General features: G+C 47.6%; 1 protein-coding gene across 1 annotated transcript in view; it reads right to left on the bottom strand.

The window, feature by feature from the left end:
* The window catches only part of adgrv1 (adhesion G protein-coupled receptor V1), a 168322-nt gene that overhangs the window by 53138 nt on the left and 87899 nt on the right, over positions 1-27285 (bottom strand). Inside the window, exons 75-83 of the mRNA XM_061260259.1 lie at positions 26851-26968; positions 26080-26251; positions 23989-24231; positions 21505-21912; positions 18406-18590; positions 16360-16600; positions 15990-16129; positions 14663-14823; positions 13687-13787 (exon numbers count right to left, since the gene is read on the bottom strand). Of these exons, the coding sequence (XP_061116243.1) occupies positions 13687-13787; positions 14663-14823; positions 15990-16129; positions 16360-16600; positions 18406-18590; positions 21505-21912; positions 23989-24231; positions 26080-26251; positions 26851-26968 (1769 nt within the window). The remainder of the gene's footprint in view (positions 1-13686; positions 13788-14662; positions 14824-15989; positions 16130-16359; positions 16601-18405; positions 18591-21504; positions 21913-23988; positions 24232-26079; positions 26252-26850; positions 26969-27285) is intronic.

The raw sequence follows: 27285 nt of genomic DNA, 5'->3' as shown, positions 1-27285 counted from the left end.
CCAAACCTGCCGTCTCTAACTGCCGCTGATATCCCCAAACCTGCCGTCTCTAACTGTCGCTGATATCCCCAAACCTGCCGTCTCTAACTGCCGCTGATATCCCCAAACCTGCCTTCTCTAACTGCAGCTGATATCCCCAACCCTGCCGTCTCTAACTGATGCTGATATCCCCAAACCTGCCGTCTCTAACTGCCGCTGATATCCCCAAACCTGCCTTCTCTAACTGCAGCTGATATCCCCAACCCTGCCGTCTCTAACTGATGCTGATATCCCCAAACCTGCCGTCTCTAACTGCCGCTGATATCCCCAACCCTGCCGTCTCTAACTGCCGCTGATATCCCCAAACCTGCCGTCTCTAACTGCCGCTGATATCCCCAAACCGCCCCCAACCTGGACTTAATCTCCCCGGAAAGGTCGCTGGAAATGGGAAAACCGCGCAGCCTAATGGATTAATTCCGCAGGAAAAATGAACGGGTAAAAGGCTGAATGATTAATCGCGGTCGTTTTGTTTTTGTCGTTCGGGACGAGACGGCGTGAACGCGGGCCGATTTCTGAATGGCCCGGAGGAAAGACGCCACGCGGGATCCCATTAAGCAGCGCGACGGCGAGCGAGGGATCATGGGAGAATATTGATCAGACCGTCAGCTTTCGCCAGGCTGACTTCTCTCACTTGTGAGGTGGCCGTGGGGAGAGAGTGACCCCAACTGGTCAGGTTGTGTAACTGCAGCGGGGGATTCTCTCCCAGCTTCTCAGAGCGGCTGGGTTAATTTCACATTATCACATTTCAAATTAAGCCTGGGATCTCAAATTCCAGTCCTGCAGGGCCACAGTCATTGTGGGGTTTTGTAATTTCCCTCAGTCAGTAGCTGCAAAGATTTGCTGACTATTTAGCCAATCAATTACTTAAATAAAGTACACATCAGAAACCAACAGACATAGCGAGCCTACAGGAACTGAGTTTGAGGTTTCTGGGTTAAGCTGTACATTAGTGAATTTACTAGAATTGTAGGATCACACAGCATGGCATATAATTTGTGACAAAATGTGCTTTTGTATAATGCAAATACACAAATAATTACCAGAAAAATCTAGGTACTTCATATGTTCAATCCCATACCTATCCCATAAAGTGTATGTTAATCCCATACATGTATATCCTGTGTATACAGTACATGTGCCAGTACTCCTGCTTAAATTGTGACTTTCAATCCCTTTCATGAGTACCAACATGTGTAACCCCCCATGTAAAAATAGTGCTACACTAAATGTTGCATATTAAAATAAAAGGCGACCTGTGTCTCAACTCAACATCCCAGACTTCTGTCTGTGGGTGTCCGTAACACTGTGGGCCGTGCCCATTAGTCCGTTGTCATGGTAACCCTGAGAGGCCTTGTGCTTGGGTTTGGCAGATCCAAAAGCCCCAGGCATGGCACAGTGAAACAGCCATGCCATCCTGTGCCCAAATAAAATGTCCCCTGAACTCTCTTTATGCTTCCTTCTGTATGTCGACATTACAGCGTTTGTGTTGTTGCTTTCTTTCTGGTCAGCACTGTGTACTTGGAATTATAACAGAAAGGATGGGTGATGTCAACACTGTTCACTGGTCACCCCAGACCTTTTTGAAGAGTAGGTTTTTCAGAATGTTTTTTTGAAAGTCAGTGTTCTAGAACTCCACTGCTTTCAGTAACAATGAGCAATAGAATGTTCAGTTAAGAACATTCTAATCACATATTAGTGACCTCACACCTTAAAGGGTTAATCTTCTGCAAAGACATTGCTGTGCTATATTAGCTAGTCAAATATCAGTTCTCTGCAAAACAAATTCAGACAATGCAGACCTAACACTTGTAATAAGGGGCCATTTTTTAATCTCATTGTGTTTTTATAAAGACTTATGATAACATAAAATGTACGGTCTAATAGCTTAGTTTGTTCAGCAAAGAGAAGCAGTGTACTCAATGGATTATGATAGCCCATGGGGGAAAGTATCATTATTGATTTCTGGTTTCACAAAAGTTGGTCACACAGAATCCACATACTGTACCAATAGGGCCTGATAAAAGTTCTGACACAGTTTCACACACACTCTCAAGTGAAAGATAAGCGCTGCGGTGTGTATGTAGGGCAGGCCCCTCCCTCTGTAAAACCCGGGCTGGGAGGTCTGCGGGTGCGAGGGTTCAGCGGGGTCGAGAGGTTTTTGGCAGGGGGAGAGCAGTGCCACGCTGGAGGAGAGGACACACGTTCGGGTCGACCGGGTTCACCGCTGTACTGCTGGGTCCCGTCTATTTCAGCCCGAGAAACTCAACCCAGAATGCATTGGGGCCTGGTACCGGACACCCAGGGCAATTTGCAGTGGTCTTCATGGAGCCATAGAGATGTTACAGTCTGTGGTTTAAGGTCTGTGGTTAGCCTACGCTTAAGACAGTTTCATGTTTTGTTCTACGAGCTAAATTTCACCCGTTAATATCTGAACTCTTTCTAACAAGTTGCTACATTGAAATATTGCACATTTCGCCACTACTCAAGTTTCATACCAGCCCGCCTGCAGGCAACATTAACGTTGTAGTTTCAATATAGCAACTGGTTCGTAACTCACTTTTCGAAAGCATGGGGAATCTGCAGAGGGAACCCATGGCCAACAAATGCTAGCTCTCTTCCGGATTTTAGGACTACAAACTGTAGCACTCTATTAGACCATAGAGAACGCTTCAGAGCCAAATTCTCCGCAACATATTTACTGGATGCTGATCTTGTTGCCACGGTTTGTCCATGAGGAGAATGTGAAGCACTTAACAGGTAACAGGGTTAGGCTGCCAGCGCCCTCAATGACTACTTTTAGCTTCTGATACAGGTGGAGTGTGTGACAACAACATTCACACATTTCCGCAAAGGGGTTTGTAAATAATTCAATAATTCAATAATTCATTGAAAGGAACAGATTCCTACTTGTCTATTTTTAGGTGCCTAATTGCATTACATGAGGCTGCAGGTTTAAAGTAGATACACCGTGCTGACCAATAGAAAATAGGGACAGGAGTGAAGTTCGCTTGCTGTAAAATCCATCTGTGCCAGCTTGCAAATGGAGCCGATGGAGCTCGGTATGACCCGGTGGAGCTCGGTATGACCCGGTCTAGCTCGGTATGACCCGGTGGAGCTCGGTATGACCCGGTGGAGCTGGGTATGACCCGGTGGAGCTCGGTATGACCCGGTGGAGCTCGGTATGACCCGGTCTAGCTCGGTATGACCCGGTGGAGCTCGGTATGACCCGGTCTAGCTCGGTATGACCCGGTGGAGCTCGGTATGACCCGGTCTAGCTCGGTATGACCCGGTGGAGCTCGGTATGACCCGGTCTAGCTCGGTATGACCCGGTGGAGCTCGGTATGACCCGGTGGAGCTGGGTATGACCCGGTCTAGCTCGGTATGACCCGGTGGAGCTGGGTATGACCCGGTGGAGCTGGGTATGACCCGGTCTAGCTCGGTATGACCCGGTGGAGCTCGGTATGACCCGGTGGAGTTGGGTATGACCCGGTGGAGCTGGGTATGACCCGGTCTAGCTCGGTATGACCCGGTGGAGCTCGGTATGAGCTGGTCGACCAGTTACCAGCTGTTTCAAACCTAGCTTGAGCAGCAAGGTGCAGCCGGTGATCAGCAGCGCGCGCTAGGAGACAGCAGCCTTTGTCTGGGCCTGCCGGTGCTGCAGTCATAAACAAAGCCTCCTGAAGCCACGGTGGGAACCGACAGCCCTGCCGCGCGCACCGTGGGTAAATAACCGTGTCAAAGTCTGACTCTGTTTGTCAAGCCCGCTTTCAGTAACTAAGGAAAGGTTCAAGGCTGACAACTTCCCCACCTGGGTCAGCTTCCAGTGGGTCCTCATTGGTCGGTTAAGTGTTGAGCCGGTCTAAAAATAGGCTGGCAAGTGACACGGCCTCGTTCGGGATCAAACAAAGCAAAGTTTAACTCCTAGGTGAGACGGAGGCACACAAACCCGGCAGGGTGAGGGAAAACCTGAGCACACACTGTTATCTGAAACCAAAGGGCGTGAAAAGGCGACCTTCAGACCAATTTATGAAGTAACATCATCTGACCTGTGGGAGAAGCATCCAGGCTGGAGGCCGCAGGGGCTGACTGAGTGATGGGCGGTTCGTGGGTCAGCGTTTCACAGAGGGGGAAAAGCCAGGTTCACCAAGCAAATGTCCTCCTCAGTGTTTTGTTCCAATCACACGGATTAGCCACATTAATTAGCACTGTTCTTCAGCCAGGAGGAAGAACTCATACTCTAAGTGAAATTGGCTGGCCGAGTTCATGGGTAGAAGAAAGAGGACTTTTACAGGACTTCTGGACTCTCCACTGATGTTTGAGACACTGGTTTTGGGGGTAAACATGGAGAAGTTAGTGTGGGATGAGACAGAGAATAATTAGGTTGTGCTTATGAGATTGCTGGGGGCAACTCTTTCATGCCAAACTCTTTCAATCTCGGTCTCTCTTCCACCATTTTCGCTGGGTCTCTTTTCATCTCTTCATTTCTGTTTACATCTGCCATGCCTGTGCTCTTTACCATTACGTTACATTATTGGCATTTGGCAGATGCTCTTATCCAGAGCAACGTACAGTTGATTAGACTAAGCAGGAGACAATCCTCCCCTGGAGCAATGCAGGGTTAAGGGCCTTGCTTAAGGGCTCAATGGCTGTGCGGATCTTATTGTGGCAACACCAGGATTAGAACCACTGACATTGCGTGTCCCAGTCATTTACCTTAACCACTACACTACATGCCGCCTGTATACATGACTTTATTCTCTCCTGTCTCAGTCTGATGACTGATGTCTATCTATCTATGTGTCGCTTAATGTGTCCCTCTCTCTCATTCTCTGAGAGTTTATTTTTCAGTGTTTAAATGGTTTAAATGATCTAAATGACAGCCACACAACACAGACAGTATAGCTCCTTCTGCCCGTCTGAAATTCAATGAAATAAGCTGTATTTGCAGGATGACAAACAACCTACCCCAAATCACCCACCTCTCTCCCTCTCTCTTTATCCCTAGGTTGTGGAAAGGTTGTGCTGACGTTGTGCTTGTGCTGTTTCTGTTGGCCTGTGAGTGTGCATTTTCCCAAACGGAGGCTTGGCCTCCACCCTCACCCCACACCCATCTGACCACTGAGGAGAGAGCCGCTCCCAGCTCCCTGCCCTCACGCCACACCCCCAACACCCCCGTCCACTCCAAGAAGGGAACAGCTTTATTCACTACTCACACACATACACACGCATGTATACACTCACCTACACACGCACATACACACACACACACGCCTGTATACACTCACCTACACACGCACATACACACACACACAAGCCTGTATACACCTACCTACACACACCCATATACACACACACATGCCTGTATACACCTACCTACACACACGCATACACACACACATGCATGTATACACCTACCTACGCAAACACACACACACACATACACACGCCTGTATACACCCACCTACATACACACACACACACGCATGTATACGCCCACCTACACACACGTATACACACACACACACAAATGCACACACAGAAACACACACATACACACATATATACACAGGAACACACCCACACACATCACATACAAACACACAGACACAAATGCACACACAGAAATACACACATACACACATCACATATACACAAATGCACACACAGATGGGCATGCATGCACACACACACGCCTATATACACCCACCTACAGACATGTGTATACACACACAGGAACACACACAGCACATACAAATACACACACACAAATGCACACACAGGCAGGCATGAGCACACACACACGCACACATAGACAAAACAACTGTGCTGTGAACTTAAATCATGTTCTCCGATCACTAACCCATGAGGAAACAGCATGACAGATTTCCTGGCTAAATATCCTTTTTTTCTGCAGCTGAATTTGATATTCGCCTGCGAGGCGGTCTGAACTGGTTCTGCCCGACATCTATCAGTGTCACTATTCATGCAGTGCGGCACTAATATCCAACATCAGCGCCAGCGTGCGTTTTAGGGACCCGTGTTATTGGGAACCGTGTTTTAGGGACCTGTGTTTTAGGGAACCGTGTTGTTTGGACTCGTGTTTTAGGGAATTGTGTTGTAGGGACCCGTGTTTTAAGGACAGCTGTGGTCGGTGTTTGTGGCACACTAATGACACAAATGCTTGTCACTGAGGGGGTACCCTCTAGGTACACAAAATTGTACCCCAAGCCAGCAATATATAATTAATTTACTGTACTACAGGGTACATTGGAAATGTGATCATTAAAGAACAAAAATGTCCCTCCACTGTCACTTTCATTAGTAAATCTCAACAAGTGTTCTCGTGTTCAGTTATATTGACTTGTATATATTTTATTTTACAGACTCAGTCAAAGTGGGATGGGTTTGACAGAGACTTCCTGTCAGGGAAGGTGAGTGCTGAAGGTGAGAGGAGGGGGGACAGATGAGACGCTGAGCGCTGTCACTGGATCCTCCTCTGGAGACCTGTGTGAGGATCCGCTCCTCTGCGCCTGTCTGATCAGCACAAACACGTACACACACGTACACACACGCGCGCACGCACAAATACGCACGCGCTCGCACGTACACACACAGAAACATTCACAAACACGTACACATTCACAAATACGCACACACGCACTCACAAATACGCACACACTCGCACATAAACGCACAGAAGCATTCACAAACAGGTATACACAGGCACGTACACACACACACGTACACACACGCGCGCACGCACAAATACGCACGCGCTCGCACGTACACACACAGAAACATTCACAAATACGCACCACACATTCACAAATACGCACACACACACACACACGCACGCAGACATATGCGCACACAAACACAGTCACAAATACGCACGCACTTGCACGTGCACACACACAGAAACATTCACGAACACATACACACATGCAGGCACACACACACACACACACACACACACACAATGCAATTCTCCCCTGGGGTGGACTAGGCAACTACCAGTGAGCTCCACACTTGCATCGTAACCCTGTGAAATGAGCTCCACCACTGATTCACAGAGGGACATTAATTCTCTTCCACTCATGAGGCTAGAGCACACACACAGCTGAACGAGGCCTCTCACGCTTTCCGCGCGTGTGTGAAACGTGCGCCGACCTCTGAAAACAGACACCGCCAGCCAAGCATACACAGGCCAGGAACAACATGACTTTCGGATTTGTTTGTATAAAATAAACTGGCTCCCCATCTCATGTCTGTAACAGATCGAAGCTGGAAGCTCTCATTCTACCACGCCAAAATACAGAGAGCGAGAAAGCAGGGGCGAGGGGGGAGGGCGAGGGAGAGAGACAAATATGATAAATGTTTATTTTGTCCCATTAGATGCTGAAACTTCCCCAGCTGTTTCGGCACACTTGTGGGACGGGGGGATAGCCATCTGTCCCTGTGGGATGGCCACAAGTCTCCCTGGCTCTCTGCGTTCCTCCACACCGCCCTGACCTCCGCAGAGACACACTCCCCAAACGGAGGGTCTCTGACGTCAGCACCACAGTGCCCGCACCTCCCTGACCCCACAGCCATCACAGACAGCCAATCAGGACCTGCCGTTCGCTTGTGTTTCCAGAACAAAAATGCAGACTGAAACTTAACAAGCATTTTAGTCTTGTAATGAAACAAAATTCTCCCAAGTACAAAATTGTTTTTAGTTACTGTTGACATGAAATTCTCACCCCATTGGCAACATCTTGAAATGAGCAAAGCTGTCTCACCTCGAGGGCAATATCTTTGTCTTTTTTTTTGTTGCAAAAAAGTAATAGAAATATAAGCAACATAAGGGAAGGGGCAATATAGCTGGTAACTCTGGGGTGACAGTTCAACCCGTTTTATCCACAGGAGCCTCAGTCTGGGGCGGAGAGGTGGTAGGTTGGAGAAATGTAGAAGTTTCTCCATGTTCCTCTTTTTCAGAGACATTCCCGCCCGCCACCGTTATTCCGGTGGATTATTCCGCACTGCTGAGCACACGGCACCAGCAGGATTTTCAGTGTCAAAGGAAAAACCTTCTTATGGGAAGACTAAGGAAAAGCAAGTTGTGTGTGGCCTGGTGCTGATTATGGGCTAATGGGTAATGAGGACTAGGGGCTTGTGACGTAGCTAAAAAGACAAGCATAAGCGCAAGCATACATCATTGGGGGGGTGTCACTACTTTATACTTATTTAACCAAGGCCACATTATCAGACTCCAGAACACCTGGTCAAAACCAGAAGCTTTGCCCCTCCCTAGGCAATTTAAACTTGTTGAGAACCAACAAAATATAAAAAGCTGATGGCCCCCGGCACTCCACGGCCTGATGGCTGTGGACTTAAGCTACAGAAATAAGGGAAGCCGTCAGATCCAACGAGGGACTTACGGATGAATAAAAGGCTCAAATGTAACAGCCCTCCCCGTACAGTAACCAGGTGTGCCCGGTCCCTGGGGGCCAAAGCCAGCGAGGATAGGGATTATGTAACCGCTCCCTCCAGCGAGGCCCAGGGGGCCAGGAGGAGGGGGGGATTAGGCCTCCGCACAGTTTCAGATGATGCCGAAACACAAATCCTATTAAGCTTGCACTGATAAGAATTAGGGTTATGTAAGGAGCCGGGCTTGCCCCGTACATTGGACACAGTGCACAGTGCCGAATGGTGCAGCTAATTTTCTACAACTTAGATAAACAAGTCGCCCTTCCTGCCAAGACCACCGAACAGGTCTGTTGTATAAGACAAGATAGGCATCTATCACTGGGAACATTGCAAAGTTATCTCTGAGTGAGAGGAATACACCCATCGCCTTGTTGGATGAGTGTATGAGAATACTGTTATTTTTAAATCTTTGATGAGTAACCATTTAACGTACAATATCCAATCCTTGTACAATATCATTACAGGCTTTTTGACATTTTCACTTGGAAAAAAACAAATCGGAGAGCCTTTTGTACTATTCAGGAAGAATGCACCCACACAGCTTAACTAGTGTGTGAGTGTGTGCGTGCTTGTGCATTTGAGTGGTTACTTGCGACAGTCAGTTTATGTGTCTGTGTCCATGAGGTGCCCTTGTCAGTCTGTGTGTGTGTAAGTGTCTGTGCATATGCGTATATGTGTATTTATGTGTGTGTGTGTGTGTGTGGGTGCCTGCATGTGTGCGTGCATGCATGTATGTCTGGGTGTGTGTGTGCTTGTGTATGTATGAGAGTGCATGTATGTGTGTGGGTGTGTGTGTGCTTGTGTGTGTATGGGTGTGTGTGTGTGTGTGTGCATGTGTGTGTCCATGCGTGTATGTGTGCATGTGTGTGCGTGTGCGTGCATGTATGTGTGTGGGTGTGTGTGTGTAAGTGTGTGTGTGTTTATGCGTGTGTGTGCGTATGTTTGTGTGTGTGTGTGTGTGTATGTATGTGTGTGTACGTGTATGTGTGTATGTGTGTGAACATGTGTGTGTGTGTGTGCGTGTGTGTGTATGTGTGTATGTATGTATGTGTATGTGTGTGTTTGTGTGTGTATGTATGTGTGTATGTGTGTGTGTATGTGTGTATGTGTGTGTATGTGTATGTATGTGTGTATGTATGTGTGTATGTATATGTGTGTGTGTGTGTGTGTATGTATGTGTGTGTGTGTGTGTGTGTGTGTGTGTGTGTGTGTGTATGTATGTATGTATGTGTGTGTGTGTGTGTGTGTGTGTGTGCGTGTGCTGCACTGTATCTGCAGACGTTCCCATCGGTACAGCCTGCTCTCCTGAAAGCCACTAACAGCCGCCGCCGCTCGGAGCTCTGGGTAAACGTGCTTTATTGCAGCAGGTATGAGGCGCATTACTGTGGATGACACACAGACCCAGGTGAGGCTGGCCCCAGGGTAAATTTCCACTGCACGCGATCTTCAGTTGTCTCGCTCCGAGAGCTCGCCTCGTCGCCACCTCCAGGGACAGCGTGGAGAAGGAAACGAGACAGGCCGAGGTCTCAGACTCAAAAACGCCAGCTCCATTCGCTCGGTCACGCTGCTCCAGCGATTCGTTCTGCTGACCTCACTCTCCATCTACACCTCAGAGATCCTTATCGCAGAGCTCGCATTCCTGGGTACGAGTCCAGGGGCTTAACCTCGAGGAGAGAGGGCTGAGGAACAGTGTCTCCAACTCTAAACTCTGTAATTACGCCATGGTAACATCTGCCAGAGCCCAAAGGAAAGGTACAGAGCTCTGCTTAATAAGCCTGGTAGAATTTATCATACCCACAATCCTGCCCATATCGCCCTCCTCATTATCTCCACCACACATGCTGGGCTGGGGCCTACAGGCTGCAGGCTCAGGGGCCCACGGCCCTGGTTCTGGAGAGCCACAGGGTCTGCACTGCAAACAATGTTGGTCGTAACAAGTGTTTTAGTCTTGTAATAGGCCTTAAGATCTTATTTTATTCTCTCAAGCAGAAAATATTAGCTTGTTTTAAGTTACATTTGACAACGGAAATGTTCTTATTTCATTGCCAAATCTTGATATGAGTCAAACTGTCTTACCTCATTATGAGACTAAAATATGTGTTATTTTCTGGTTTCTGCAGTGTGCTTCAGCTCTTCTGCAGCACACTGAAACCAGTGGAACCTGCGGCTTTGGAGACCCCCTGACCTACACTGACTCACAGAATTGTGTGCCTGGAATCGCGTGGTGCCTTCCTTCAGGCCTTGAGCCCTTTGTCTTTAGTACATACAAATGAGAGTATCGCCCTAAGTCAGGGGCGTCAAACTCCAGCCCTGGAGGGCCACAGTGTCTGCAGGTATTTGTGGTTTCCTTTCAATCAGCAGCCAATTAAGGCCTTGAGAACAAGATGTGTGGACTCTTTGGCTAATGAAAGTATGTCTCTTGTGATGAAACACACCAAAAACCAGCAGACACTGCAGCTCTCCAGGACTGGAGTTTGACACCCCTGCGCCTAAGTATTGAAAAAGTATTGAAAGAGCATTTAAATAGTACATTATTGTCAGACAATTTTGATTATTCTTAACTTGTATGCAAAATGACAAAGGAATTGTGCTAGAATGTCCTTCAATTTTGCAGCAGAAAGCATAAAGCACTCATTTGAAAGATAAAGTGAGGGAACTTTGAAGACCTTCCCTGAGGGAAAGGTGAAAAACCGAGGTGCATCCTAAACCAATGGGCTCCACTCAAGAAGCCATTTTACTTCCACATTTAATTAAAACACTCAGAGTCTTCTAAAAGTCAAAGCTGTGGTTTTGAATAGTAAAAACAATATTGCAGTCCCCTTTCGTGCTAATATTTCATGGGAAGCTTCTGCTGACATGTAGAATTATTACGTCAGGTTTTAAACAAAGGTCTAAGTTCAGTGATGAGTTGGCTGATCTCCAGGTTTGCTGGAGTAAAGCCAGCATCAAATTGCGCGCAAGATCAGTTCAAACCTGCATTGGATCTCATTGAGCCGCATTAATGGTACAGGGAGTGTGAGGAAAAATAGCTCACTTCATATGATGAATGGCAGGACCGGAAGATCGTCACAAAATCCTAAATGGAATGCTCTGTTGTAAGATCAGCTTTGGAATGTTCATAACAGAACATTCTAATAGTGATGTAACGATCACCGGTAACTGAAAGCAATGGAGTTCTAGAACACTGATTTAGAATGAAAAGAAAAACTTTTCTTAAAAAAAACCTCCTACTCTTTAACGGGTTAAGAGTGTGGCATCTCAATGTTGGCTCTATCTGGTCATGGGAAAGGTTTCCTCCTAAATTGAATTTTTTGATTAAGAGCCTGGTATGAATACTCAAAAATAGCCCCCCCTCCATCAGAAATGGCCCTTTCTCCTGATGTCACAGCTGTACTGGTGAATGTTCTTACGGGCTGACACTAAACAGGCAAAGAGGAAGTGAACCCCAAACTAATGTCAAGAGACTGTCATTAACCGGGGGCAGCAGAAGTGGTGCCAAGCGGTTTTGCGTAAGCAGAGGAATTTTCTCACTATAAATCACTCCAAATTCCCTAGACTGGATCTATTTCCCCAAGTGAAAAAATGCACGCATGGGATCCAAGTGAATTGGAATCTGATCTGGACTGTATCACAGACTGTGCATCTTAGCAAAGGTTTGCCCATCTTTGCACTTTATTTTCAAATCTGGGTTGCAAACCCCCTGAAACCAATATCACAACCCCTCAAACCCTTGTTAATCTAAGGCTTAGTGCGAGAACAACATCTGTCAACTGCTGTCATGGTGAAGACAAGTGATCCTTGACCTCTGACCCTCTGCCTGTCATAGTCTTCCACAAAGTCAAGCAGTTGGTGATTGAAAAGGAGCCAGGACTCCATGCTTTGCTTGAGTAAACTATTATGATTGCGGAAGCTTTCTTAAGTACCTCTAAGATAAACCTCACCGCATCTCCACCCACTTGCTTTAAGTTAGTAAACTATATTAAGAGACCTTTGGCTTCCTAGTCTTGTGCCCAATCCATTAAAGCTTGGTCAAAGATTCTCTACTGTTGCAAGATGTTAAACGTGCACATTGAAAATTCAGTTCATTTCAATTTTCACCAAGACCACTGTATCTCACTGACCCCTTCAGAAACACACCCTTCAGCAATGAGCACAGAAAGCACTTAACAATGGAATGAAACGCTGTGCATTCTGGGACAGAATCTGCAAGACCGTCACTTCAGGGGATGTCCCCTAGTGACTGGAGATGTCGCACTTCGCCTGAGACCGCGTGCGGACGAAAAAGAGAGGGAGTGGAATTTTCCATCCAAAATAGTGTCAGGCTGGTCAATAAAAAGGACAACATGGAGCGCCCCCATCTCAGCACGGCCGGTGTTTGCCTTGTCTTTCCTCCATGAGTAATACCAGTGGAAAATTCCCAGCTCCAGAGAGAGACCCCATTAAAATACACCCAGCGACCACATATCTCTTTCTCCACTCTGACAGTGACACCCCCCCTCTGAAGATTGTTTTGTTGTCAGGGCCTGGTGGCGACTACCCTTAGGTAGCGCATTTGTTGGTATCCGTTCGGCTATCCTTAGCGCGGTTGCTAAAGATCCCAAAAAAAGGAGTCTGTCAGGATGACAGCTGTGTGGTGTTCCAAAAATTCCAGTTTTTTAATCATTTTAAATGACCAACCCTCTGTATAAATGTTACTTTACACACTAAGTTAGTGAACAAGTAGCTGTTTTATTTTCTACCTGCTAGCTAATTGATTGCTTATTGTTACTGATTGCTCAGATTCCACTCTCCTACTGTCGCCGACAGGCCAGATTCAAACCGCCTTCTTGGAATCACTGATTGGCCAGATTCCACTCTCTTGGCATCACTGATTGGCCAGGTTCTGCTCCCTCTGTGTCACCGATTGGCCAGATTTCACTCACCTGGTTTCAGTCCTTGACCATCGGCCTGTCAGACCTGTAACACTCTGCACTAGAGTGTCAATAGGTGAATACTTTTTCAGAGGTGAGAGAATGTACCTCCAATCCAACCACTGAAAAACAGCTGTGAGCAGTTTGTTGTTCACAGTGAGAAGCCTCACCACTGAGAGGTTCCAGCTGCCATGTTTGTTCAGAGGAGCAGTGCAGTAATAGATTTTCCAGTAGAAAAATGTGAGAGATGTCAGCTGTGACGTCTTACCTGGGTCCCCAGACAGGCGATCATCATGTGGGCGAGGAGTTTGGCAGAGAACATTGGGAACCGGGAGCAGACGATATGGGACAAAATGGCTGCCGCAAACCCTGAGAAACCAGAGTGCATGCAAATGCAAATGCACACACACATGCACATGCACATGCACACACGCACACACACACACAAACACACACGCACACACACAGACACAGATACACGCACACACACACACACATGAACACACAGGAACATACACACACACACAAATACACACACACGCACACACATAAAAAACGTACACACAAACCCACATACACACACACGCATGCACATGCACAAAAATCCATGCACACACACATACATGCAGACACACACACAGAAACACATACACAGACACACAAAAAATCTATTATCAGGTTGTTCTGTAAATTTGAAATGGCACTAAGACATAAATTGTTCAATAAGGAGTCAATGAGTGGTTCTCTATATATCAGTTTTAAGAGTCACTGAGCACACTTGGACCATCTAATGAAGTTCTATAACCACTTAACTCCTAGCTCAAGCTCACACTTGAATTGAACGTCAGCCACAGGACATAACAAAGCTGCTCATTCTTTAGGAAATGGCTTTCCAAGCTTAACACATGAATATCAGTATTTATGGGCAGATAGAGAGGAACACTTAAGGCAGTGGTCCCCACACCTGTACCCGGAGATCTACCGTCCTGTAGGTTTGCACACCAACCCTAACAAAGCTCACCACATTCAACAGCTAGAGATCTCACTAAGCCGCTAATTAGTAGAATCAGGTGTGCTAAATCATTTGTCATTTCAACCTACAGAACAGTAGGTATCTCCAGGAACAGGGTGGGGACTACTGTCTTAAGGTGAACATTAGCATTAAAGGCTTATAGCATTTATGGGGAGATAAAGAGGGACCACTGAGGTGAACACGTGTATTAAGTGCATACGGAGGAACCCACCGAAGATGCAGATGAGGCTGGAGGCGTAGAAGGCCTCGTTGAAGGAGAACATGGCTTCGGTTTGGGCGAAGGCCGTGTAGATGGACAGGTGGGAGCAGGCACACTCCACGAAGGCCTCACTGTCGTCTACGACCCGGCAGAACTGACCATCGGACAGCCACCTGGGGGAGACGAGACCAGTTTGTACCTGGAACTGCGTCCTGTCCGCGGCCTTAATGAGGCACCAGCTACACTGCAACACAAGCCTGTTAGTGTAATGAGACTTAAAATTTAATTTTCTTTTGTCAAGCTGAAAATATTAGCTTGATTTAATTTACTGTTTGCTTTAACTGAAATGACACTGAGCCACCATGAAGACGTGTGGCTTGTGTTGACAGATGTGAAGATACAGATCTGCAGATGTCGACAGATGTTGTGTTCTGCGTGACGGCAGTTGTTCTTTTCTTTTAGTTTGCCGAGTTGCATATCCAACCAAAACACTTGTACTAAATGCCCACCGTATCCCTGAATTCAATCCTGATTGCGTAAGCGCAGACCATCGCAGTAGCTGTACACCTCGAGTTTCAGCGGAAGCCCGTGCTTCCTGCCAGCTGACAAGTGCGCCCGTGCAGTGACAAATGGTGTTCCCAATTCGGGGAGGAAAATAATAACATGGAATAAAAAAAGCCATGACGTCAGAGCCTCACGAAAGCCCCGTGGGTGCTTGTTTCTGTGTGTGTAAGTGTGCGTATGTGTGTGCGCTTGTGCGTGTGTTCTCTCTTTCCTGAGAATGAGATGAAGCCCCACGCCGGGCCTTGTCGTGCCAGTTTTGAGGAGGAACAAGTAACGGTCTGATTCCGTCGGCAGCATTGTTCTGTTATCAGCCACATCTCAGAGGCAGCAGTGCCAGAGGCCGAAACACACTGTCCAGCCAAAAAGTTAGGAATGTTCTAGAAAGCGCGTCCGAGGGAGTCGGACCGGGCGGAAAGCGCACAGGGCCCAGTGTTCAGCGGGCCGGGCTCGCTCAGGCCTTCAGCAGACCGCACGCAGGACACAACGTCCTGGCTTCCCGTGACCCTTCCCCTCCATTGCGGCACGCTTGTTTACTGGTTTCTAACTCTCTCCGAGGTTCAGGGGGGTCACTCATTACTCAAATAAGCCAATAAGTAAACAGGGTGGAGCGTGACCTGGTTCTGGCTCGTGGGAAATGGGGCAGAACCGGGTGAAACATTGGCAGGGGGGAGTCCATGGGGGACGATGCCACGCTTGGCAGCCCTGTCCCAAATCTGGTTAATTAGTGGATCATTAGGCACGCTCTCCGACCGGGGCGAGCGACGCGCTCCTCTACCTCTCCGCTGCCTGGTTCCAGAGGAGGCACAGGGACTGCTGCGGCTTGGCTTGGGGGTCCGGGGTGTGGATGCGGTAGACCACCTCGGCGCCGTTCGGGAGGGGGCGTGAGCCGCGACCCTTCAGGCTCACCGAAAACACCTGTGAATCAGAGCAGAGACGGGACGCGGTTAGCCCTGGTGAAGCGTTGCGCTCTCAGCTCTGGGGAAACAGCTGACCGAGTAACAGGCAGGCAACAGCACCCTCTGCTGGACACCAGAGGAACAGGGATATTTTTCTGAAACTTGGGTCATAGCAGAATTCCAAAAATCCTGCTCTTCAAAGGGAGAAACAGAGCGGGGCGGAGCGGGACTGGCGGTGAGGACGCTTGCCTTGTTGTTCAGGGCGACAGGCTTGGCGTTGCTGAGAAACCAGTGCTCGGTGCTGTACTCAGTGAACTGCACCACGCGGCAGGCATCGGGGCCGGTTTGGGAGGGGACCTCCAGGAGTCCTATGGGGAGCTGGAAGGAGTCGGAATTCTTCCCGGCGTAGGTGTAGCCGTTGATCTGCGAGGGGTGCCAGTGGTGGGCTGCGATGCTGAGGTACGGACAGCTGTCCAGGATGGTGCGGCCCCTGAAAGGCCACCCAGAGCGTGAGACGGGTACAAACGCTGCAACATAGACTGAACAAGCGTTGTAGTCTTGGAGTGAGACTTAAAATCTTTTTTTTTCTCTCAAGTAGACAATATATCCCAGTTACCTTATATATTACCTCATTTTAAGTTACTGTTGACAAATGATGTTCTTACCCCATTGACAAATCTTGAAATGAGTCAAAATGTCTCACATCATTCATTCATTCATCCATTATCCTAACCCGCTTATCCTGAACAGGGTCGCAGGGGGGCTGGAGCCTATCCCAGCATACATTGGGCGGAAGGCAGGAATACACCCTGGACAGGTCGCCAGTCCATCACAGGGCACACACACCATTCACTCACACACTCATACCTATGGGCAATTTAGACTCTCCAATCAGCCTAACCTGCCTGTCTTTGGACTGTGGGAGGAAAACGGAGTACCCGGAGGAAACCCATGCAGACACGGGGAGAACATACAAACTCAGCACAGAGAGGCCCCGGCCGACGGGAATTCGAACCCAGGACCTCCTTGCTGTGAGGCGGCAGTGCTACCCACTGCACCATCCGTGCCGCCGTCTCATTTGAAATATTTTTGTTTAGAAATATGTTTTTCACAATATAAGACAAAAAAACTTTTTTGCTTTTTGCAGTGAACATGCAATGTAACACAGAACACTTAACAGACCTACTCTCCAGTTACCTTTCTACCATTTATTTTCTGTATGTAAGAACACGAAATAATCCACCAATCCTTGCATACAGAGCCAAAATGGCCCGGCGTCTCCAACTGTGATAGCATCTAGAACATTCCGCCATGCCTGTGATTGTACAAACTGGCCTGGCATGCCGTGACCGTGCATTAAACACTCTGCCAAGGATCAGAATCTCCCAGACTGGGCCCTTTATACTGTCAAAACCGCTGAAGACTTAATTCACTAAAGGAAGAGAAGAGAAAGAGAGACCCCAGTGAACAACAAACGTGTGCTTGAAGTTCTGAGGGCACAATGCATAGAGAATGTGGAGTAAGTCTGACCAAATTTAGACTAACCAAAAACTCAAAGCATAGTTTAAGAACTCATGTGCAGCGGAGCGGGGGATTTAATGGCGCACCGCGCACCATCTGGGCCGCTTTCACACGGAATGCCACGGTGCGTTCCCCTTGACGACCGGTTATCAGATTCTGTGGTTTTGCTGACCCTGAAGAGTCCTTCGTGCCTTTATAAGCCAACGGCCCATTTACTGCCGAGGAGCCAAAGCTATAATCAAACTGCAAGAACAGCCTGGCCTGTACCCAGGTTAAGCAGCACTTAAGGACATTATGAGAATTTGGAAACTCATAAAGCAAAACAGTGAAATGAATATTTCTTCCATAAAATGCCCAGTTGCTGAGAGCATCAAGAAACTGCTTTCCCCATTTGACCCAAACACATCCTGTTACACCAAGTCTAAACCAAACCGTTATATTCCTTCATATTTAATCTTTCTCTTCAATTGGGCTGAGGAACAAAGAGCACATCTGAACTGTACCCGAAACTGTACACACAAACACACACACGGAGACACATACAGATACGCTCTACATAAGCGCACACACACATGCACAGACACACAGACACACACACACACGCACATACGCACACACGCACATACAATACATTGAATCGAATACTGAAAGGGAGCGTCAGTATTCAGGGCACAAAATGGCGGACAATGCATGCTTGTGTTCCTGGTGACCCAGTTGCATAGCACGTCCTTTGTGGAGCCGAGATGGCACTCTATGAACGCGGAAGTGACTGACCTTTGACCCGGAGCGCCGCAGCCCGTGCCGGTGGTGAGGGCGAAGGCGAAGCGCTCGGCCAGCTGGGACAGCGAGCTCAGGCCCCGGGTGTCAGCGCGGCTGGGATTGGCCATGGCACACAGGAGGTCAAAGGTCAGGGCTCTGGAGCTGGCTGCCAGGGGGAACTTCTCTGCCTCTGTCAGGATCTGTGGAGGGGTGGGGCATGTGTTTGACACTTATAAACAATAATAACAGTAATAATGGCTTACTTATGACACTTTTAAGTTGTTTCAACAGCTGTTCAAACTTCTTTCAAAACTTTCCAAACAACAATAGAAGGATATATTAATGACCACAGACACACATTACGAACACCTACAATACAGTGCATCCCAGCATCTGAAACTAAAGCCTAGCTTCTCCAAGGTCCCTAAAGCTCTCACTGCAGCCATTGGTGGGAAACGGCATTGCGCTGAGTGAAAAGAGGAGGAGGAACAGAGGAGGAACAGAGGGGTGGGAGACCAGCGTCAGCAGCGACGGTCTTCATTACACAGCCGTCCGCGTAATGATCCCCTCGCCCGTCTCCGATACGTCCCTTCAGCGAGAGCGAAGAACAACTGTCCCACACGCTTTTACAAATTACTGCCCTTGTTCCTTTCAAGAGGGAACCATTCATTCTTGGGCCAAATGAGCCATTTTACCACCCAGACAAGCGACTGAAGACAGCGCTGACCTTTTCCAGCAGGGCCCATCATTAGAGCTCTCATCATGGTGCACTGAAAACTCCCCAACATGGAGAACATGGCACCCTGCTAGCGTGAAGGTCCGCACGCACTGTTCACTTCATCACATCACAAATAAAAAATAAAGTCACAAGTATCTTATATTTATAGACTTATTAATAAAAATATTCCTTTTCTCTGTCAAGTGGAAAACATTAACATGTTTGCAGTTACGGTTTGCTTGACAAGATAAGCGAATCCCGTAGGCAAATCTTGATGTGAGTCATACTGTTGCGCCTGATTTACAATGTTTTTGTCTTTTTTTCTAAGCAAAAAAGTTATATAATCCAGATTTTAAGTCTAAATTTAAGATATTTGTTGAGACAGTTTTTTTTTCAGTGTATGTTATCATGTGAACACTCATTTTAAATCTTTTTTGCTGTGTGCATAGATTGTGGAATTGCTGGATTGGCAGAAAGTACATTATTGCGTGCATGGATCTTAAATGCTCAAAAAATCTCTACAACACACAATAACAAATTGCATGTAATGCATTGATCAGATAAAGTCATTTAAACTCCAATCAGATCCCAAGAGAGACTCTGTAACTCTGAGAGTCTAAACAAGACTTAATCTCTAAGAAGATCTGCTGAGTAATCGTTTAAACACGAGAACTGTTAGTGAATATTGCCGTTTCACATAATGAGCTTCTTAGCACTTTCATCCAAAGGCTAGCTACAGTACTTCTGTGATTCCTCATGGCATTATCGTGTGGCGTGGCTTTGCCTTATCTTGATAAACTGCACTAATCTCCCCATAACACATCTGATCTGATGCGACCGTAACTACCCAGTGAACATTTCTGAGATGAACCTGATTTCTGAGATGAACCTGGATCAACCTGGTCTGTGTATGTCAAAATGTCTCTCAATCTAGATTTCCACCCCTCTGGACGTTCTGGCATTTACACACTGCTCAATGTCATTCAGCAGCATGACCGGGCCGGTGACGGATTGGGACTCGCCACACGGGATGCCCAGGATTTCGAGCGATTTGGGCCTCCATTTTGTCCCGTACGTCCACCAGTCCGTAACAGAGGACCTCTGCCAGGAGCTCCACATCCGTCTTCATCTACAAATAAACTGATGGTATCAGACGCAGCCAAAGTTACACAATAATAGTGGCCAGAAAAATAATGTTTGTTATCATAACTGGCTCTTGATAAGGTCAGTTCAGAGTTGCTTCCCTTTGACGTGAGCAGCGAGGCCATCAGTCCTGGACTGGCTCCAGTCAGGAAAAGAGTGCAGTTCAAAAGTGTGTGCCCTTTAAAGTCTTTACATAATACGGGTTTAAATACTCCTAACCAGAGCCCTTTGGTCTCTAATGTGTTTGGCATCAAAAACTGGCACAAGCCTGGGAAATATTGTACTGGGCAACAGGCTAGTGCAAGCGATCACCTTCTCAGGATGTAAAGACAGAAGAGGTACAAGGATAGATTTTTGGCGGAATCTTATGCAGAATGCTGGTTTTAGCCACAAGCTAGGCTCTTTAGTATTTTAATCAGGCCCATTATTTATTGGATTTGAATTTTGTCTGATTTACTACAGCAGGAAATTTCTGCTGAACATCCTATAGAGGTGCATTCTGGGAAATGTATGCAGGTAAGTACCAGAACGTCCAACTATAACCACTTGTTTGGCAGCTCGAGTGACTACATTTTTAATCATAGACTAAAGGGAAACAGGGGTGTCAAACCCTGGGAGAGGTTCAATAGTTTTACACATTAGCCACCAAATGCAGGCCTTGGAATCAAAGGGTGTGGACTTATTAAGTCCTCATGTGATGAACCAGCAGGGCTGTAGCCCTCCAAGACTGGAGACTGACACCCCAGCATTGGCAGACTTGGGTCAAATACGTAATTGTTTTGGATTCAAATACTTTTCTGTGCAACCAAGCCAACCAAGAGGACCAGGGATTTGCAGTCTTTGAGAGCATTTCATAGGTTCCAATAAACCAGACAAGCTTGAAAATTGAGCTGGTCAAACTGGTCATAAGCTGGTCTAGCTGGGTATGAACTGGTCAACCAGCTAGTGCTGGTAGCGTGTCTGAGCTGGTACCTGGTCAACAAGCAACTGTTTCAAAACATACAGTAGCTTGAGCTGGTCAAACCATGTTGAGTATGGAGCTGGACTGAACTGGTCAACCAGCTACCAGCTGTTTCAACACCCAGCTTGAGCTGTTTTTTTCACAGCAGGAAGGTTTTTCAGTTCCTTTGGTGCACTCAAGCTAGCTGAGCTGATCTGTTGAAACCTTTCATATCATAGTAAAACATAGAGAAGTACTTGAATCCAAAACAATGACATTATAGGGTCATTCTACACCTCTAACAGGCCCTCACCAGCCCCAGTGCCTCCAGCACACCGCTCAGCTGCTCCAGGGACACCTCCACCGCAAACTTGTTGACAAAGCCCTGCAGGACGCGGTCGATGATGGTCTGGTCGAGCGGCTGGTGGAGCTGGTCCAGCAGGGCCCACAGGGCCTGGGCCTCGCCGTCCGTAACCAGGGTAACGTTGGCCACCCCAAACTCGGGGTGCACTCTGGCGCCCCCGGTGGCGTCTGACAGCAGAACCTGGAAGCGCTTGGGCAGCGGGTTGGAGGAGGCCGTGCCGGGAGTGAGGACGACGTCCAGCCCCGCGCTCCTCTGCCCCAGGTCAAAGGTCAGGACCCCCTCGGCCCACACGAAGTCCATCCCCGCTACGGCCGGCCAGATGAATGAGGGACCCAGCGGCTCGGCCTTCGGAAGCTCCTGCAAATGCAAGGACATCAGACGTCAGTCAACTGCCCAGATCAAAGTCTGTCTTAACAAGTGTTTTAGTCTTGAAATGAGACAAGATCTTATTTTTGAAATGATAAAATCTTTTTTTTCCTCTCTGAAGGACAAAAAATATTAGCTTGCTTTAAGTTATTGTTTGGTTGACAAGTGACATTTTCTTACCCCATTTCCTGAGTAAAACAGTCACACCTAATTGGCAATAGTTTTATCTTATTTTGCAAATAAGTAATAGAAATAACATTTTAAGTCTAAGTATGAGGCTAAAATTGTTTTTTGGATTTTGCAGTTAACATGCAGTGTTTCATGTTCATGAAACTCCAACTCTCCTATTGCCTGCAGTGATCTGATCATTGGCAGTATTTTGTATCTTGTTCAGCAAAAAAGTAGACTAAAATACTTGCTGAAACAGACTTGTTTTTTGCAGTGCAGGAACCGGGTCGGTGACTTGGAGGTTACGGGTTCAAATTCCAAAGTGGGGCACAGCCATGCAAAGTGAACCTGGGTAAAATATCAATTAAAATGCAACTGAATAAATGGATGACATGTAATAAAGATGAGGTCGTCATGTAACAATGCGGGAGGAATGAGACGCTGCTATCCGGCTGTACTGAGTGCTCTCTCCCGTTTCATCTCCGATATCAAAAGCGCCGTAATAACGCACCGGGAACAGTCCCCGATCTGGCTGCTGAGGGCTGGATCAAAGAGGGGGGGGTGGGGGGGGGTGGAGAGTCAGTAAGTGTGGGGGAGGGAACACAGGCCCCTTTGTGCCAGGCCGGGCGGAGAGGAGGCTGATCAAATCGTGGCGGATGAAAGCCGCGCGATAGACAGCGGGGTGCTGTCGCTGTCTGTTCCCGGCCGCGCGGCGCCTCGCCGCCATCGCTATGGAGACACGTCCGCACAGCCGCCGCTGCGCTCCTTTATGGAAGACGCACAAAGGCAGCTACTCTCCAGCTAATGGGCAGCCTGGCTCGCACTGCGCGAGTCGAGAGCAGCTCGAGAAACGGACTGAGCCACAGCGCTTAGCCCCTTAAGGCGTGAGGTCACAGATATGCGATTAGAATGTGCTTAACTGAACATTCTAATGCTGATGTCACAATCACTACTGGTGACTGAAACCAGTGGAGTTCTGGAACACCGACCGAAAAACATTCCAAAATACAGTGCAGTCCATATGTATTTGGACAACCACACAACGACACAATCTACGCCTCTCTACTCCAGCACGCTGCATTTGAAACTAAACAATGAGGTTTGTGCGCAGACAGCTATAATCTGAAGGTATTTTACATCTATATGAAGTGAACAGTGTAGGAATTGCAGCCCTTCAAAATCATGTCACTGTCCAAATACTGACAGACTGCACTTTATTTACCCCCCCCCCCCCCCTCCACCCCCACTGGAATGGGAGATAAGCGCCTGACAGGGTGGTGGTGTGAGGGGACTGGGCCTTTTCTGGAGTGAGATAAAATGCTGCTGTTGAAGGCGGCGGGCTGGGTGGATGATAAGTCCTCCTGTATGCTACTGCTAAGGCTGCACACTGTCATACCATGTGTCCATACCCCACACACAGGCAGGGCACCAACAGCCCCAGCTCAATCCGTGAGAAACCTGCCGGGCATCACAAGGAGCTGCAACTCAATGAGGCTCCAAATTGAAATAGAGTGAATGGCATATAGAGCATAAGTGGCCCTCGCTGGTAAATTTAGCCTTTCATTGAATTCATTTCAGCGCTGAATTAATGGATGAGAAGTGGACGGGTCTTGGTTGTGTGCATCTCCTTTTTCTGGCGGACCTGTCTGTGTCTGTAAGCTTGAGAGTGTTTGTGTGGGGGTGTGTGTGTTGTCTTATGTGTGTGCCTCCATGCGTGCGTGTGTGTCTGATATGAGTGTGGGTGTGTGCATGTGCCTGTATGTGTGTGCCTGCGTGTGGGTGTGTATAGGAAAGTGTATCTGAGCATGTAGTCAGTGCTTTGTGCATGGCAGTGCCCAGCAGTGAGTAGCATGCAGACTCAGGTGAGCCCACAGGTGTGCAGTGTCCACAGGGCCTCACCTGCATGCGGTAGCGCACAGAGATGGCGGTTCCCGTGCTGGCCTCGCGGTACACCTGTAGGCTGATGCGCGTGGCCTTCTGTGTCGCCACGGGCAACCGCGACCCCACGGCGAAGAACACCAGCCCCCGCGGGTCATCGCTCTCCAGCACCGTCACGTTGGCGAATCGGGTGCTGTCGTTGATGGATGCCCCTTCCCCCACCCGGTAGATCTCCACCAGGAACCAGGACTGGAACTCCGGCTCCTGGGGGGACAGGAGGGGGGTCAGTCACAGGGCCAATGGGCCACAGGCTCACTACAAAAAACCCCTGTCTGGTAACGAGACTTAAAATCATATTTAAGTATATTTGCTCACTCTTAAGTTAGTTTGCAAGTGTCTTACCCCATTGGAAAATCTGGACATCAGTGAAACTCATCTCATCTCATTGGCAAACTTTTTGTCATAATTCAGAAAAAAAATATTTTAAGTCTGAACTTAAGACAAAATGCTTAAGATTCACTTACTTTTCGGTTTTTGCAATACTTTCTGTATTGCACAGTGTACTATCTTCTACGTGCAGTCACACAGTACTAGCGACATTTAGAACACTAGTTGCAGGGCATGTGCACTTTGTTTTGTATCTGCTAAAGAACATTTTTCAGTTCGGACACCACCAATCTCAGACGGACATCGTGTTTACAGAATCATCTGGGGAGTTTCATCTCACGGGGAAATGGTCCACTTCCTGTTATGATGTCTGTTAGGCACAGATGATTGGGCACTCGCGCCCGTGTCCTTACATTAGTCTTAGTGACGGTGACGGATCATCGATGTCCTCCGTACTGACGTTTAGGAAGAGGGCAGAAGCCCTTTCCAGAGCATCTGCAGCCCTCCATCAACCCCCAACAGAGCAAATCTGTTTAGACCTTTTTTTAGGCTACGAGGAAAACAAGCCAATTACAGAGGTAGGAGAGGGGTCGCCAGATTTAGCCGGTGAGACGGCAGGACATGGGTGGGGGGGCGGACGAACAGGAAGTACCCAGGGGTGAGGAGATGAAAAGTGCTTCCTGTCTTGTTCTCCCCACGTCAATACTGCCCTAGTTCTCCTTCATCACGGCCTGTTAACAGTGCATAATGTAATCTTATTTATATATATTTTTTCCCACATAAAGCAAAAAATATTGCCAAAGAGGTGAGACAGTTTCACTTATTTCAAGATTTGCCCATGGGGGTAAGAAAATTTAACTCGTCAAGCAAACAGCAACTTAAGACGAGCTAATATTTTCCACTTGAGAGAGAAAAAAACGTAAGATTTTATGTCTCATTACACAACTTTTGACTACACTTGTCAAGAGGGATTATTTTGCAGTGGGCAGAGCTTTTCATTGAGCTTTCATCTCAGAGATTTGCCTTGCAAATGAATAAAACAGCTGCCGATACAGACACACAACATAATTAAGTTCTCACTTTACTTACTGTACGCTCTCAGACATAAAGGGAATTCAGAGAACAAAATTTACATTTGGTTTACATCCAGTCCTGGGAAGCCATTCCTTGCTGTAGGGGCAGCCTGTAGGGGTGGCTTGTAGTGTAGTGGTTAAGGTACATGACTGGGAGCCACAACGTCAGTGGTTCGAATCCCGGTCGAGCCACAATAAAAATGATCCGCACAGCCGTTGGGCCCTTGAGCAAGGCCCTTAACCCCACATTGCTCCCCGGGCGCTGCACTGTGGCTGCCCACTGCTCCTAGGTAACTAGGATGGGTCAAATGCAGAGGACAAATTACCCCACGGGGTTCAATAAAAGTGTATCTTATCTTATCTTATCTGTAGCCTAGTGGCTAAGGTAGGACTGGGACACGGAAGATTGGGCCCTTGACAAAGGTCCTTAACCGCACATTGCTCTAGGGGGACTGTCCCGTGCTAAGTGCAATCAACTGCAAGTCGCTTCAGATGAAAGAGCATCAGCTAAATAACTAACTCTGGGTAACAAAAGCAGATGCTTGCATCAGTGAGAACAGCGTGTTATTTACATGTGCGTAGGAAGGCTGCTCAGTTCAGCCCTACCCTGGGGCCCCGCGTGTACTGAGGTGAACCGCTCTGACGGGCTCACCTGGTCGGGTCGGACCTCGATGTGGAAGGCGCACAGCACCTCTCCCCTGCGGCAGAGAGCGGAGCCTGATGTCAGAACCAGCTCCTGGGTCAGGTCCACGCCGCCAGCTGTCAGAGACGTGTCGTTCCTGCTGAACGTGGCGCGCCAGAACACGTCCACGTCCTCAAAGGCCCTGCGCAACATTGCATTTACGTTATATTTACATTGCATTTATGTCACATTTACATTGCATTTACGTCACATTTACATTGGATTTGCATTGCATGGTGACCTTGAAAAGTGTAAAAGTATTCCAAAAAAATGATCATGGTTTGATGAAGTAAGATTCATAGGTTTGATTGGTTGAGTCTGAGTGGTGATTCTGCTGCCCTGACTGTTATGGGCGTCTCACTGCACCACTAGGGGGCAGAGTAGCGATGTGACCAAGAAGCACAGGTTTGGGAAGGGTTGACACAGGTTATAGAACATGGCAGAAAAAGTGTTTCAATCTAAAAATAAGACCTTATTTTATTCTATGAAGCTGAAAAATGATCCATTGTTTTAAGTTCCTGCTTGCTTGAAGTGAACTTTTCTTACCCCATTGGCAAATATTGAAATGAGTAAAACTCATTGGCAATCTTTTTGACTTGTGTAGCAAAAAATAATAGATAATACGAAAACACTATTATTTAGGATTTACTTCTTTTTTGTCTTTTGCGGTGCAGTTCTGAGAACCAATGTGTTACCTTGTCCACCACAACACAGCGATCTCAGAGATCCACTACTCCATACCTGTTCTCCTGTCTCTGTACCACCAGAATGGCTGTTCTGTTTTCCGAGTCCTCATCGAGAACCTGGCCACTCAGCGAGTTCAGGCTGAATCCCACAATGCCGTTGTGAAAGTCACTTCCTGAAACAGAGACCCCCACTGTTACAGCTTTGAACCCACGCGATACACTAAATCACTCAGCTTTGAACCCGTTGTCTGATTTTAACATTTACAACTGGGAGGGGAAGCTATAGCCTTATAACTGCCTTAACTGATCAAGAAAGTGCCAAGCAACAACACCAACAGCCCCTGTGAGTCTCAGGGATAAAGGCTGGGATCAATCCATCCATCCATTCTGCAGGTTTAAATCTGATACTGGTAAGTAATATAGAGGACAGACCTGGGTCAAATACATACACACAATTGTTTTGTATTCACCTTTCCCGAGCTTGTTTGAT

Source organism: Conger conger, chromosome 11, assembly GCF_963514075.1.
Source record: "Conger conger chromosome 11, fConCon1.1, whole genome shotgun sequence".
Classification (NCBI taxonomy): domain Eukaryota; kingdom Metazoa; phylum Chordata; class Actinopteri; order Anguilliformes; family Congridae; genus Conger; species Conger conger.
Note: the sequence above shows the minus strand (reverse complement) of the source record. Positions and strands in the feature narration are given on the sequence as shown.